The sequence below is a fragment of the Pholis gunnellus genome (assembly GCF_910591455.1).
Source record: "Pholis gunnellus genome assembly, chromosome: 24".
Classification (NCBI taxonomy): domain Eukaryota; kingdom Metazoa; phylum Chordata; class Actinopteri; order Perciformes; family Pholidae; genus Pholis; species Pholis gunnellus.
The window spans coordinates 1,945,112-1,961,840 of record NC_136551.1 but is presented as its reverse complement, the minus strand read 5'-3'; the positions used below and the strand labels follow the sequence as shown (position 1 = coordinate 1,961,840).

The window sequence follows — 16,729 nt, the reverse complement described above, 5'->3', positions numbered from 1 at the left end:
ATTAGAGGTTGAGATGAGACTTTATTGATCCCTGGGGGTAAATTCACAAGCTAGCAGTACATAAAGTAATTAAAATGAGCTCCACTTTTACCAGCTGCAACATTAAAGTGAAATATACATTCATGCATCAATTATAATCCGACAATATAATAAATATTATTCTGAAATAGACCGTTATGCCTAATTAGCAATTCATTCTGGTACTCTACGTATGTTGTGATGCCACTACTTCTGTACTCTTACATAAGAAACATTTTGAATACACGTTTAACCTTTATTTATCCCGGATAATCCCAATAAGATTCTTACAAGGGGGTCCTGGTCAGGATGGCTAAAAACAACATAAAAGTAAAGTATTTGTACACTGTTGTATTGCTACTTTATAAGTGAAAGATCTGAGTACTTCTCCCACCACTGTGCACTAAATACTTCAACAATGTATTCTGTATATCTAACATCTGTCTCCTGTTCTACATCTACTCTCTGACAGTGAATTCTGCACTTGATGCTTTTTTTAATGAAACAAACAGCAGCAGGTTCCTTCAGTTTGAGCTCAACATCAGTGTGAACATCCTGTCAAAACGTCTTTTCATCCGAACACTAAACCTTCTTCTGTGAGACGCTTTTCAACAAGAACGTCAGCTTCAGATGCAAAAAGGCTCAAACCAAACGCCTGCAAATATCTTTGCCTCGAGCGCATTTGCATGCTGATGAAGAAACGTCTTGGTATGTGGGAGGCACTGGCAAACATCCTGGTTTATGAACAGTCTGTCAGCTGCATATGAAGCAGCACACTATCGCTTTAGTGGGGAAGAAGAAGAAGAAGAAGAAGAAGAAGAAGAAGAAGAGAGGGAAGAGGAGTGAGCATTTATTGCCAGAGAGAGAGAGACAAAGGAAGGAAAACAAGATGATTTAAATGTATCTTCTCGAAGCTTCAATAACAACGAGGAAGAGCAGCTCTGCAGCCTTCAGCATCATCAGCATCACTTTCTGCTTTGGTCAGTCGGAGGACAACTTTACGCAGCTTTAGGGATTTTATTTGATCAGATTAAAGGAGGATTTCAGAGAAACTGAGACACAAAGATGAACCAAACTGCGTCCGTCTCTCATCAGATCGATTGTCAGCCAATCAAGGATTCCAAGGTAAGATGCATTTGTTCATGTTGCGCTTCCTTTGTCACACTCTTTATAATAATAGTTTTTGACCAAGCTATGATTATACATCATATTTCAAATTGTAATATAACCTTCTTCAAAAGCTGTATATGTTTTAGATGAAAGTTATGTCAAGTTTGATTGCCTTTATCATACAAGGCTTTATTATACATGCAGATGCTTTCATAAAACAGCTGACAGGAAGGACAGATTTGATCAAAATGTATCTAAAACTCGTACTTCTTAAACCTCACTTCTCCTTCTCCAGACTGAAGCAGTTGTTGATCACTTGAGGCCTCGACAGGCCGGTTAAGAGGAGTCGATGACACTATTAAACAGTCAATAAAATGTGTTTTTCAAAAGTTTGAATCACTGAAACCACAAGAAGTCAGACCTAATCTCCAGGTTTAAGCCTGGCAGAGATAATCTCACAGTAATATATTGATCTGTTGTTGGTTATCCCACTGGAAAGCTGACCGATGACATAACAATTAAGAACAACATGAATGTTTTCTAATACAAAACATTGATTTCTGTCTTTATTCGCCAAAAAATAAAGCCACTCAGTCAAAGTGGATCTTCTATACATCAACCAGATCAAAGTGCAGTCATGTATTGGTGAGCTCTGGTTTTGTGGACGATATTAACAGTAAAATGCAGAGACGCAGTGACAGCTGCGAGCAGAACGAAGGCTCAGACGTTCAAGAGCTTCGTTATTGCTCACAGTTCCTGCAAAGCTGCGAGACAGAAAGATGAAGAGCCAAAGTGTGATCCTGTACAATCCTGTGCCTCAGCATGGAAATAATCTGGCAGGAAGGAGGTTAATTTATGCAAAGAAAAAACATTACACTTTGTTGCACTTTTTGATTTCATTCATTGCCTTTTGAAGAACTGAAAGGGCATCAAAAACAGCAATAGATGCTGTAAAATGAACAGGGATGCTTTGATGCTTTTCATGTGCATTATTTAGCCTGGGTGGTTTTAATTGTGTCATAAATCACAGCTCAGTAAACTACCGTCTGGTTTCAGCTGCTTCATAAATAAGCTGCTGCCTCTTGAGATACATTAGCTGTATTGGACAATTTACCCACCACAAGGCTGCTGCTGCTAATGAGGACATCTTCATATTTTATCTTCAGTATTTCCATGGCTCAATCTGCTAACATGACCCCTTTCAGACCATTTCAAGTATTCAGGATCAGCCTATGGTCTGAGACATTTAATCACCACCACGAATTCAGTCTGATGAGGCCTGGATTTCCCCACATTTGGTATTCTTGCAAGGTGTAAAACACATTTTTTAACATTACATATCCCCTCCAGACATGCTTCAAGACACGTAAAACCTTGGAAACATCACTGATGAGGAATAAAGTAAAAGAAAGTGAAGTGAAAAGCATTTAAAAGCAATATAAAAGTGTCCGTTTGGGTTGTGTTGGGCTGTCCGCCCACACGGGGGCCTGCTGGGGTTGAAGAGCGAGCCGAGCTAGTGACCCTCCATAGAACAGCCCCAAAACAGCATTTACAGCACGTCAATCATCTCGATCGCAACACAAACCAAAAGGTGCTCTGGAGGCGTGAAATCTAAACATAGTCATCGCCAAAGTAGAAACAAGAAATATAAACTGATTGACATTCAAATGGAGGCAGTAGATATGCATTGTTAACACCCTTTTACTCTGAAACAGTGCTTCACTGAATACTTCACCCACAAAATGACCATTTGTGTATCGATAACTCATCACGTGTTTCAATTCTTGCAGAAAACAGAGTTTCCAGAGTTTCCAGCATCATTGTTAAATGACCAGACACTTCTTCTTTCATCCTTAGAGCTATAGTGTTTACGTCCTGGTGATCTGTTGACATCTTAAGTCTGATCTTGAATTTAAAGAGACATTAGGGCTGATTTAATGCATGCTATTTACAGATCTGACACAGGAAAATCTGGTATACATGGGGGAAAAACGACATGTTTTATCCGTGAATGTCACCACAGTTTGTAATACCGCAAATATATATATATATATATATATATATATATATATATATATATATATATATATATATATATATATATATATATATATGCAATATCTTTTTTTGTCACTAGAGAGCGGTCTTGCAAAAGGCTGTAGTACGCACTACTGTCAAGGCTTATGAAAGGAGGAATGTGTGCTCTTCAAATCTGTAAAGTAACTACATCTGTTCATCATGATGAATGGAGTGAGAACCTCCTGAACGATCAGTGATCAATGTTTTTATAATCCAAGTCCTGGGAAACGTTAGTCAGGTAGAAAGGATGTGATGGAGTAGAGGTCGAAAGTATTATAAAATATAAATACGAGTACCTTAAACTGTAATTGAATACATTACTTGAGTAAATGTACTTACTACTGAAATAAAGCAACCATTCACATAAAAACCAAAACACACATATTATTTTAGACCAACTGCATTAAATCCTTTATTCAGTATTTTAAATGCATCCGCTGGTTCTTATCTTTTGTGTTTTTATTTCAAAGCAACAACTGAACTCTCGACCCTAAAACCCGTGAAACTGAACAGATTGTCTTCATAACAGCCCGTTCAGTTCCTGATCGCAGTCAAAAATTCACTGAATATTATTATCAGCCCTGTGTCATCACTGTCATCTGTTACTGTGGAGACGGACATGCAGTAAAGGACTATTAGCATGTTAGCCTTTCAGCAAGCATCTGCATCATCTGCTAATTTAACCCCTTAGCACTCACTAAAGCCTAAATAATATGATGATATTCCATATATTGAATACTTCAATGAGTCTTGCCACTTTAAAAGATTTGTTGTAGGAATCCTAAATGCAGACTTGAGCTGGTTGCATTTTGCACATCCTACACTGTTATGGTGTGAAAGCCAGGCTGTGTGCGAGAAGAGAAGTCTTGCTGCCAAGTTCCTGACTTGCACATGACAGTGTTGGAAGAAGTATTCAGATGCTTTACTTCAGTAAAAGTATAGTACCACACTGTGAAAATACACCACTACAAGTAAAAGTCCTGCATCAAGTATTACATTATTAAAAACGTCCATTAATCAAAGGTAAAAGTACTCATTCTGCAGAAGAATGGTCCCTGTGAGTGTTGTACTGTTGTATATATACGATTAATATTACTGTGTGCAGCATTTAGGCTTTTTAAATGCATCAGCTGGTTCTTACTTTTGATGTGTTTTTATCTCAAAGCAACAAGAATCATCTCAGGTTAGACTGCTTTGAAATACAATTTCCCAAACCAAGGTCACTGCTGTGAAGGCAGCAGCCCAGAGGCTGTCACATCACGGCACAAGAAGACAACTTCTGTGTTTCTCTGTATTCAGAAACAGCTGCGACACTCTGACATTTAAAAAAAGATCAGGTCTCAGATAAGTAGTGTTCAAGGTCAGGGTTGCTTTTGTTATCTACCGAGAGAAGAACTTGGACTGAACCATAAAAACTTGACCCTAAACTCACGACATGCTTCAGACAATGAATCACTTCGCCAGTATAACAACAACAAAGATGGTACGATAATCAGATTTACACCCAAAAAAACACTTCAAATGACTGTTTCTGGGTTTTTCTTCACAGTCAGTATTCGTCAGTAAAGATGTGAAGGCAGAAAATGAACAAGCAGATGTTCAGTTAATGGTTGCCAGTCACAGTCGGTCCAGTATGGAGCTGAATAAAAAGCACTGAGACAGAGATAAGGGAGGGCTGAGCAGCTTCATAAAGCCTCTGACTAATAAAATCTTTCCTCTTAATCAGTAATGAACTCTGTGATCCATGGCTTGCCTCCAGGTGGTAATATGTGAGGTAAGAAAAGAATGAATGTGATGAGCTCTTACTGTGAGAAAGTCATTTTTAATCCGCACCCTCAAACCTTAATTGGACCTGAAATCTAACGGAGTTATCCTCAAAGGAATTTGACATTTTCTTTTGTTGTTGGCTGTTTTTTACCGATTCCATACAACAAAGAGGTGATTATACAACTGGGTTTTTTTTGGCAAACACATTCACTAAAATATTATTAGATTTATAAAAATTCTAATCCTTTTTTAAACCCACTTTAACCCGATTGTCCTTTCAACACAGAAAACGGATGAATTCAGTTCAATGAGCCTCAAATTCCCCCTGACCCAGAATTAGATTATCAGAGTAACGACGCCAAGTGAAACTGGGTTGGCTGATTTTTTTACTTATATTAATGACACCATTTTTTAAGTGGTAAAATCAGAACAGAGGGGTTTTGTGAGTGTGTGCATGTGTGTCAGTCGTCTGTTTACTCTGAAGAGAAAAGTCAGACAGAAAAGAGCTGCTGGCAAGAGCAGGAGGGGAGGCTATCTTTTACTGGCTTGTTGTAGTTTTGCAGGAGGAATGCATTTCCTATTGTTTTTGGACAACATTGCCCCTTTTGAGGCTGAGCGTCTCGCTGCGGCCTGAGTGTGATGCTTCACATTTCGTTGCTTTGACTGGAGAGACGTCTGCATAATGGACCCAGAGCTCAGGTACCCAGAGGTGAGGTGTCAGTACGCTTATATTTATAGAAACCACAACACTGTGCTTCTTAAGGAAGGTGTTGAGTGAGTGTTTTGGCATGTGGGGCCTTCAGCAGTGGCAGAATATTTTAAACAAAAAAACATCCTAAAGTTTCCTTCCATAGCTGGAGAATCAACGGAGAAGAGTGACGCGCGTGTGTTTTATCATAAAGTCCCAGGAGTGTCTGCTGCCTCCTGGGAGAGTCGAGGCTCAGAGAAACAGAAACACATCCTCTGGGATTTAAAGTGTGTCAGCCTGTTGTGTGTGTTCACTGAGTGTTGAATGTGCTTCCATGAGATTGCATGGTGCACAGATTAGCCAATGGAGAAACAATGCTTTTATTACAAAGCTTACTGTTTTGGAATAAAGTCAGAATAATTGTGGTTTTCACTGCATGAATGCAGCATCGGTCTGAAGAAATCTTAAGAAGACAATCACATTCAACTAAGTAGCATCAGGCTGCGTAATTAAGCAACAATGCCGTGAAGCACTTTCCTCAGTATTTCCAGACTTTAACCGGCTCTTATCAGGACTTCACCCCAGATCCTTCTGGGTCAATTAACCCACTTAGGAGCTTTCCTTATCTAAAACACACTATTAAACCAAACGTCAGTGGTTGCAGACTCAGAGCCCTGCAGGTTTCCATCCAGACAGCGGGTTAATTACATTCACCTGGAGTCCCAGGTGTAAGTTAGTCCCTGATTAGGCAGCGGAAGTGGTTTGGAGACCTGAGGAAGAGGACTCTCAACTGTTTTGGCGTGTGACGCATAAAAACAAAGTGCATGCCTGCTTGCTGCCTCTTGTGCAGGCTGCACATTGCTGGCAAAAAATAAAAATAAGGTTCATTAAAACTGGTGTTAGAGGGTCTTGACACAGCCGAGGAAAGATAACATCCTCAGGGTGTTGTGTTTGATTTCCTTCTACTAATATTTTACAAGAAAAAGATGATAAAGAAAACTGTAAAAGTACCAAACAGATAAAAGTGTGATTTAAATGTTCAATATGTTCTAAACTTCTCCAATAAATCAAATCAATTAAATCATTTGGTTCGGCAGCCTCCATATTAATAGCTGTTACAAAGCAAACGCACACTCATGAATCAACATGAGTATGTGTGTGTGCACAAGTTTAAACTCTGACAGAAAAAGGCATGAAGGCTGGTGCACAAAACTATATGTGCAGAGCAAACATGCACAAATGCTAGAATTAGAACAAATGCACACATTAGGTTGTTGTCTGAAGATTTCCGCCTCGGGGACGTTAGTGAACTTCCCAAACACCAGCAGAGGTCGGAGAGAGAGAGATCATTTCTATGTGCTCTCTGATTCCCCTTGTTCAATATTTAATGAAGAAAAGAAGAGAGTCCATGCACAAGCTTTAAGGATGCTATCCTCCCTCTCTTTTCCTACTACCTCCCTCCTCCACGGCGTCCATCATCCTCAACCTCCCTCCATTCTCCCTCCAATCCTTTAATACGCTCGTTATTTCTCTGCTTTCCTCCAGAATTTTTGATCTGCTGCCACTTTGCTCCAGTTTTCACTCGAGCATAAACACTCGCTATTTCAGTTTCCACCGAGCTACACACACTCACATTACTGCACATCACTAGTAGCCCTCCTCAACCCTTCAAGCCTTCAAAATGTGTGCGTTCGGCTTGAGAAGGATGATATAATCCCATGAGCCTGCAGTAGGAGTCACTTTACTTTTGCAACTATTTTTATGTCCCTTGTGGCAGCATTGGGTCCTCAGAAGTATAGAGACAATGCACACAAAGAGACTAATATCTGCAGGCTGGTTCGTCTAGTGTCATCCATCTTTATTTATTTCCCCAGCTCCTGGTATCCTCGATATTTTTGGATAGTGTGTGTTGGCTGGAGTTTGTGTCTTTTGGGCTTTCTGTGTGACACCTATCAGTTTGCATTCAGTCACTCAGCAGCAGGGAAGGCCAGCTGGTTACTGATCTGCTCGATTGTCTCGCTTCGTTTCCCCTCTGAGGAGATTTCACATGACGCCTCGGTTCATTCTCCAATGACGCGCACAGCTATAATCCTGTTACTAGTCCCTGAAGTGATACTGTAGGAGTAGTAGAGTGACATCATCAGGGGTAAAAATACCACAAAGTGCAAGACCGAGTCCCTATGGGAATATTACACTGCTATACAAATACTGACTCACAGGAAAACTATAGATAGAAATACATGTGATGGGATGATTTAGTCATTTTAATTAAATGAAGACTTGTGCAACATCATGTGTAGGTGAAACAGATTCATTAAACCACAGACGTGAATTTTAGTTTAATTAATTACTAAGATAATTACTTTTTAAATGCTTTTAGCTCCTGTTGCAGCTTTAATCAATTAGTCCGTCTCTGAATATGGTTGGTTACCTTTTGCAATTTGTCTTCATTACCAGTGGGGGGAAAAACATGTACTCAACTACAGTTTTGAGGAATATTGTACTTTTTACTCCACTATATTAATTGAATACCTTTAGTTACTAGTTACTTTGCAGATTCAAAGTATAGTTTGATGCCAATACTTTTGTATCTTTACATAAGATATTTAATGCAGGACTTGTTGTTTCTACACTGAGCTATCGCTATACTTTTACTTAACGACAGTAGTACTTCCACCACTGTTTCTTACTTATCTTATTTACCAATAAATGTTAACTGACAGATTCGATTTTTTAGCATTTTTCACCACAGAAACATATTCTAGGTTTCTGCACCGCGGACATTGCTACAGCCCAAACTTACATAGCTATAAAGTCAGATCATGCATTAGAAATAACTTTATTATTATTTAGGACACATCAGAACTAATTGTATTGAAACAGGTAGCTAAAACGAATACACTGTTTATTATATATATATATATATATATATATATATATATATATATATATATATAATATTATGTATGGATAGATAGATAGATTTGTACAGCACAAAATAAATAGACATTCTCGAAGATATCTAGACTGTAACAACGGATGTTTGCATACATTACCAAAATAAAAGCATATGACAAAAACATTATATCAAAATTGAATTTTAACTACTAAAGACTGAATATAAAAGAGGTCTGGTACTATTCTTCTAATATAATAAATGTGTATTCTCCTTATAAAAACAACTGTCTGTCACCAGAAAGCGAAACTCTGTGATTATTTTGAAAGTCACACCCGGAAGTCCTCCTTGTCGTCCTTCGGTCCAGCTTGCCTCTCGTGCCGCTAAATTGACGCGCCGACAGGTTCGGATGTTATTACCGGGAGAGCCGCTGGATTGAGGCTGAAGCAGAAGCACCGTGGCTTCGGTACAATGACGGCGTCCAAAGATCCGACCAAGAAGAAGCCCAAAGAGGCGCAGCAGGATGAGGTACCCACAGACAAACGGAGAGATGCACTCATTTTCATTCATCTGTGAGGCGCCAAACCTCTGTGTGGACAGTCATCCTATGAAGGACATCACGGGGAAACGGTGGTCACTAGATGCGCTTCTATGGTGCTGCTGCGCGCTTAGAATGATTGCGATATTACGGGAGGATTATTGAAATATCCTGCAAAAATGCAATAAAGTACAGTAAGGCCATTAAGGATTTTTCTCTCTCATGTGTTGTGCGTCATCATGTAAACATTGATTGATTTAAGGTGTAGATGTATTAATGCAATTAATGCACAGACAATATGAGGCTTACAGGAAAGTGTTTACAGCACACAAAACAGATACTGTTATGGAATAAGATTTTTATATAGTTTGACTATTAAATAGTTTATTATATTGATGGGGAGAGCCAAAGACATGTCCATTTGTATTATTGTTTTGTTTCTAGGTTGAGGAAGTCTTGCAAAAATATTTGCGAGGAAATACTATTTTCAAATGAATGAGAGTCTTTAACAAGTAGTGTTGGAGTTCTTTCAAATGAGCAACCAAGCAGTTGTGTTACATAAAATGGATTAAGACGAGAGATTGAAGAAGCACAAGCCAAATAACAGACACAAATAAATAAAACAGTATTGAAATAATCTAAAATGTAATAAAGCAGGGGAATAAAAGTTACAGTGCAAGATACCAGAATCAAGTCTTCTACAGTTAAGACATTACAGTACGTAAACACTTTGTATTTGACTTTTATTTTGGCAGACAAACGGACAGTGTCCAGTTTCAATGTCTGCATTTAAGTTCAGCAGCTTTTTGAATCCATTGTTTGTTGTGTTTGTTTTATCCCATTTGTCAAAGTCTGAGCTATTGTTTAATAAAAACTGGTTAAATAGTGATTGTGAGTATAATTTTCTAACGAGGGTTTGCTCAGTAAAAGCAGGTTTGGAGATGTTGACATCTAAATTCAAACAGCATGTCCAAGTCATTTTTAGTCCTAGATATGCTGTATTTATGTGTTTGTTCAGGTAAAAACCTGTTTCATCCATTTCTGTCCATTGTGTCTTTATCCCTTTAACTCAATACACACACACACACACACACACACACACACTTGTAAACACAAACACCGACACACGTACTTGATTTCCTTGCTTGCTTTACATTCCATTGAAGTGAGTCTGATCACAGTGAACTGTGTCTGCTAAAGCTTGTTGTTAGGCACACACACGCACACACACACACACACACACGCACACACACTCGCACACACACTCGCACACACACACGCACACACACGTGCGCACACACACACAGACACACAATCAGCAGTGGGTAGAACCTTCTTTGCACACCACTGGGCCATCGACTGCTCTCTGATTATTAGTTCAACATCTCGGAGCTAATTCTCTGCATGCTGGCTCTGTGTGTGTGTGTGTGTGTGTGTGTGTGTGTGTGTGTGTGTGTGTGTGTGTGTGTGTGTGTGTGAGTGAATCAGTTTCTCTTGCTTCATTAATTAAACAGTTTCCTCCTCACCCAACAGAACATTTTATACAGATTGTTCTGAACACATTTGTGCCTTTTATCTTGATGATTATAATCCTTCAGTGTCACTGAAGTCAGTACTATATAGTAGTATTAGTAGGAATAGTATAGTGTACTCTACTGTATATATGATGTTCTTCAATAGCCAAAAGAATTCGGGTGGTTTCAAAAGACTTATTCATATTACAGTTACTGCAGTTTTTGTGCAGATTAAACAAAGGGCATAACAGTGAGCTTTAATTTAAGAGCCAGGCTAGCAGTTTCCCCCTGTTTCCAGTCTTTGTGCTAAGCTAAGCTAACCTAACCAGCTGCTGGATGACTTCATATTTAGTGTGCAGACTTTGGGCCTCATTCACCAACCGTTCTTCAGAAGAAATTTCTTCCTAAAACCTACTTACAGTACGCAGTTTGAACCATTATCTGACATCTTATTTGGCACACTTACACTCAAATGAGTGCTGTCAGGTTCGTGCAAAATATTTAGTTATTACGTTTTGTACAATTGCATAATATAGGATTTTAATTACAGTGACTTTTTTATCCAGCTATTTTCTAACGGCCAAGATTTTGTGAAAACCATCTCATCTCAAACATTTTTCCTCCAAAAACAAATCCCATACCTTGAAAGCAACACGTGTTTCTTGCTCACTTGTCTACATGGAAGTTCTACGGAGGAAACAGGCAGGGCTTCTGGAAAAGAGTCAACATTAAATTTGACACGTTTGATGTGAGGAAGAGGCTTCACACTGTCTTCTTTGATGTACCACTGTGTCTTTTCTCAAGCTCTGAAGAATGGTGAATTAAACACCGTATGACAGCTACCTATTACAGTTGCCTGCAGTGTCGCTGCTGGAAAGCTCGTCCACGCCCGGCTTCACGCCAAATCCGGGGTTGAACTAAAAACCCTCCTTGCGTCATTTCTCTCTTTTTAAAGTCTACAGGTAACTTTCCTCATTCTAGCCTGAAGCGAGTGAAAAGATGAGTGCAGAGAAATGATGTAACCCAGTAGCTTCTCGACAGCCGGGTCAGAGATGTCATCATTTAAGAAGTTACAGATTAAAACATCCCAAGTGTCTTTGGTTCAGATAGGAGCTTAATACAGGATTACAGTAATCTGTCAACAAATAAATTAAATTAAAAAAAGTTATGCATTTATAACAAAATGACACATGCAAATGTCTCCTTGGATTTATCTTTTTGAGGTAATTATTGGCAATGCTAACATGCTGATGTTTAGCATATATATATGTCCTGTTTTAAGCATGCTAACATTTGCTAATTAGTACATCTGGTGGAAAGCCTGAAAACTAGAAGAGTGGAAGATGAATGCCCTTTGTTTTAAGATGACAGCATTCACACATGAGTACAATGTCTGGGTGTCCACATATTGCCCATGTGTGTATTTTATAACTTGCAGTTGTAGGCTACATGATACAAGGTCCAATCAGCAGCATGCACCAATGCTAACTTTGTTTTTTCGTGTGTCTGCAGGAGTTTGTGGACGTCAGCCCCCCACAGAGGAACTGGAAGGGCATCGCCATCTCTCTGCTGGTGATCGTGGTGGTCTGCTCGCTCATCACCATGTCGGTGGTCGTCCTCACACCTGGTATGCCGTCAGGTGTATGTGAGCTAATTGTTTCTTCAGGAATGAAGCTGTTAGACTGGATTTAACTTTGTGTTTTCTCCCAGCGGAGCTCCCCAGCAGCGGCCAGTCCAGGCTGACTGTGGCGGATCTGTACAAACCAGAGTTCAGCGTCCACGACCCAGAGGCCAAGTGGATCAGTGGTGAGTACTGCGAAGATAGCAAGAAAACAAGAGGAGTAACCAAATCCACGGATTGTGTTTTAGCTGCAGTGCATTCTGGGTGATTTTGGGCTGCGTAAATTAAGCAGCAGTGCATTTTGTTGCTCGTGAAATCAACTTTTCATTTATAATTAGAATGTGATTTGAAGTTAGCTCATTCATGAGATTTTGAAGGGCTTTCATTCCGATCAGAATGTCCTGGTTCGTGAAATGATTTTGTAACAATGCACTATCCTATTTTAAACTTGTATTCCTTTTAGAAGATTGTTTATTATGGGGGGATTTTTAGCAATCAAAGAACACTCATAGATCTCTTTTAGATAAATGTTCCCCTTGTGCCCGTGCCACGTCCCCACCCAAACCTAACCCGTATCCTGTGCTTGGCCATGCCCCCAGCTTAAATTGAGGTGGTCTGCTATAAGCCTGTTGTGAAATTATTTTGTAACAATGCACCATTTCCTCTAAAATCTCATTTGAAATTAGACAAATTGTCTCATGAATGTGAATGTTTTCATTCTTCTCTCAAATGGGTATAGTGTAGCTTCAGATTATAGAACTGATGATGATGTACAAGTGAAGATAAGTTGTAAATTAAGGCTTTAACGTGCCAGATAAATCCAGCGGTGTCACGTCGTGCAGAAACTCCTCTGCTGTGTTGTGTTGCATGTCTGCACAGAGTCAGAGACATGGAGGTGATGGCGCTCATGAGAATCAAGAGGTGAAGGCAGCATCACATTGTGAGGAAAGAGTGATGGTGATGTAACAGAGAACAAAACACTTACATTGAGAATAAAGTAAAGAGGTCACGTCTGAGAGACACGGTTTGGTATTTTTATCTTCTCAAAATGAAATATCTGTTCAGTTTTGTCAGGTGTTGGAGGGAACAGCTGGTTATATCAATGTAAAACAGTGTCAGGTTGGACGGTTTGAAGTCAGTGGGGTTTTAACACTTTTTACTCTTTATGATTACACAGGTTAAACTAATTCCACTAAATCTTCTTTTCAGCGCTAGACAGCGCTGACTTTCGACTAACATATTAGTTTAATAAAAAGCCAAATATTGTCCAGATAAATTCATCAAACCCCTGGAAGGCCACGGTTCTCCTACCAGGTCAGGAAAAACAAGTAGAGTTTAGAGCCCTGTGGGAAATGAGCAGAAAATGAAAATCTCTCCTCTGAGGTTTGTTACAGACAGACAGTCAGACTCCATATACTGTAAATTACAACCATTTATTCACCAAGACCATAGTCTATAAAAAGATCTCATATAGAAGGTAAAACACTCGCTTTGTCCTCGTCCAAAAGAAGCTCATCATAAGTCGAGCTGGGACACTTTTAAGAATCCATTATGCATCAGAGGTCACATGCAGGTTTTTAGAAATACTGAGGGATTGAGTTTGCAATTCATAATAAGTACATTTAATTTATTATTGCAATGTTTCAGTTGTACTTCCTGTAAGATCAAAAAAATGTAGATAGAATATAAATATTTAATTAATACAGTTTATTAGATGTTTTGTTATAGTGTCCCGTACACAAAATAAAATATTAAGTGAGCAGTTAAGAGCTTCTTTTAGCTCCGAGGATGTTGAATTCAGTTTAATTTTTTAATCTCTCTCTGTTATTTATCGCTGCACTTGTTCGCATAAACACATAAACTCCCGCTGACCTGTATTTTTAAACACAGATGGCTTCACAGTAGACAGTAGCATCAACAGCCTGCAGTGACTCAGGGTCGTACATCCTCCCACCCTGGGATACACCATATTAAATAAACCATAAAAATAATAATAATAATAGCAACACAGTGTTTATTGGTGTGCAACGGGCACAGGAAGAAGACCCGAGCTTTAAACTTGATCCTGTGCTTATTGCTAGGCCTAGATTAAATGTAATACTAAGCCTCAGCCATTAGAATAATAAAAGCAGGCCAGTGAAGATACATTCATAAAAGAGAGTTGAATGAGAATGAGCTGGATAATCTGATCTTTTCTGGTAAATTATTCCTGAGTCTTCAGCTCCTGCAGAGGCAAACCAGCAAGCATGAACAAGTACTCAATAAAATATTTTAATCATGTCTACGTTTTACTGGAAGCCAGAGGAGTTAGAATACTGCATTCAAATAGTAGACGTAGTATAGTTACATCTCTGCTCTTGCTTGTGCTTGTTTGTACATTTTATATTCAGGCATTTAACACACTCTGTTGAGGTCAGGGGAAGATTGTGGTTGTGATTTAATATCAGGCAAGTCAAAAGTAACTTGAAGCATGAGACAGGAAGTGTTTATTGTATTAATATTAAACCAAAACCACAATATTTTCTCTGACTTTAACTAAAGTGCTGTTAGAATAATGTTGAAATGTCAGATTTCAGTATTAGCGCATCCACAAGCAAATGTTGTGCTTCAGAGCTCGAGGTAGCTCCAGCAAAAATAAAAGATGTCGGACATTTGCACTTGAAGCAAAAGTGTCAAATAATTGTAATGTAACGTTAACAATAAATTCACAGCTCTGCCGATGTTTTCCCCCCTCACAGCGGGAGAAATGTTGCTTCCACTTGAGTCCACTGACCTTTCTTCTCCCCCAATCTTCCTCCAGGCCACATCGCCAACACCTCATTACATTTTCTTCACACGTTAAATAAGATGGAGGTGTTGCAGCTCAAGCCTTGATCTGTTACTGAGGACTTTATTCTGTCACCGTGCACGGAAGCGTCGTTCCTCCTCGGTGTTCTCGCTCATATGCGCGTCCAAATGTGGTAGAATCTCAAATGTCATTTAACTGGCGGCTTGACAGCGGCGACAGATTGTGTTTGCATTCGAGCTCGGAAAAGAAAAGAAAAAAGATTCAGGCAGAATGAGAAGGAAAATTGCAGCTGTAGCTGGAGGGGCTGAACATGACACCCACGTTATAGCTTTAATGGTTAATTCAGGGGAGAAGATGACTGAATATATATCCACAACACATTTCTGGAGACGTGCAAGGAGGGACGGAGGGACAGCGGTGGAGTGGGACAGTGAGAGATGGTCTTCCTGCTCTGGATATGAAACAGAGATCCACCTCCTGCTGTGTCCTTCGCTTCCACCGGGAGATAATACTAATGACTAGTCCTGTGGCCTGTGGCTTCTCATTATGTGCTCTGGTTGGGACGGCCCCTATCTCTCACACACACACACACACACACACGTATACTGTAAGTGTGCTTGTGAGGACCTTATTTTTATTCCTAAAAGCGGGGACACACATTTGATCTCAACAGGATTTCAGATCACGAGTCATCACCCAACTCTGCAGTTTCTCACAGTTTGATGAGGCTTCGTTCGTCTTTGAGCTCTTTGTTTGGGTTCTATGTTTTGTGTGCAAATCAGATGCTTTTGAGACAATCAGATCAGATCGATGGATCAGTAATGAAATGAACGATAGACTATATATTGTTAGCGAGCTGATAGCTGAAGGCTTACATCACCTGGGAGAAAAAGAAGTAAGTTGTTTTCTAGCACAATAATGAATTTTTCAACCCAACAGGGTCAGCTGTCCCATTGTTACCTGTTTTATTGAGATTGATGATGAAGTTGGGAAATTACCGGCTGACATGTTGCGAGGTGTAAATCTAACGTAGGGCGGGAGATTAGAGCCGAGAGCCCCGAGTAGACGAAACGTGGTCTGGGCCTGAATTTACTGCTGGGCCTCTTCTGAGGTGTCGTGGATGTAACTCAAACATGTCTGTGATGGAAATCTCCCCTGACAACCTCCAACTCATTTCCTCTTCTCTCCTCTTAACATCCGACTCCGGCTTCAAAAGCTGCCCGGCTCTAATTTAAAAGCTCAAGAGACACTTACAGAAGCTTGAGTTCCAAAACACTTAGAAAAGCTAAACACTATAAGAAATAATTTCGACGTAAGATTGAAGCTGAAACAGGCGTTGAACATCATGAAGATGATTTCTCATCCAAACCCGTTTAGATAACACAATAAATCAACAACAAATCTCTTTTCCAGAGAAGAAGAGCCTCTCAACAGTATGTCCTCTGGTTCGCTTCATATGTTTGGATAACGACAGTAGCTTTTTGAAAAACTTAATATTTATGTTATTTATATTTTTCTTAATCTAAAGCTTTTATGTTTCTTAAAGGCGAGATTGAAATATACACATTATGCTGAATTAAACTATGAAGACCAACATCAACACTCTGCATGCTTCGGTGTAGGGCAGTGCAGAAGCATGAAGCAGTACCATCAGTATTTTATACTGCTTTATTATTTATGATCTTCAGCATTATTGATGCTACTCTGACT

The 16,729-nt window shown here is 39.4% G+C and overlaps 1 protein-coding gene across 1 annotated transcript in view; it reads left to right on the top strand.

Annotated features, from left to right (window-relative positions):
- Positions 1-1,004: 1,004 nt before the first annotated feature.
- The window catches only part of LOC306715268 (inactive dipeptidyl peptidase 10-like), a gene marked incomplete at its 3' end in the record, with an annotated part of 32,058 nt that continues 16,333 nt past the window's right edge, over positions 1,005-16,729 (top strand). Inside the window, exons 1-3 of the mRNA XM_079185583.1 lie at positions 1,005-1,143; positions 12,123-12,237; positions 12,321-12,416. Of these exons, the coding sequence (XP_079041709.1) occupies positions 1,084-1,143; positions 12,123-12,237; positions 12,321-12,416 (271 nt within the window). The 5' untranslated portion in view covers positions 1,005-1,083. The remainder of the gene's footprint in view (positions 1,144-12,122; positions 12,238-12,320; positions 12,417-16,729) is intronic.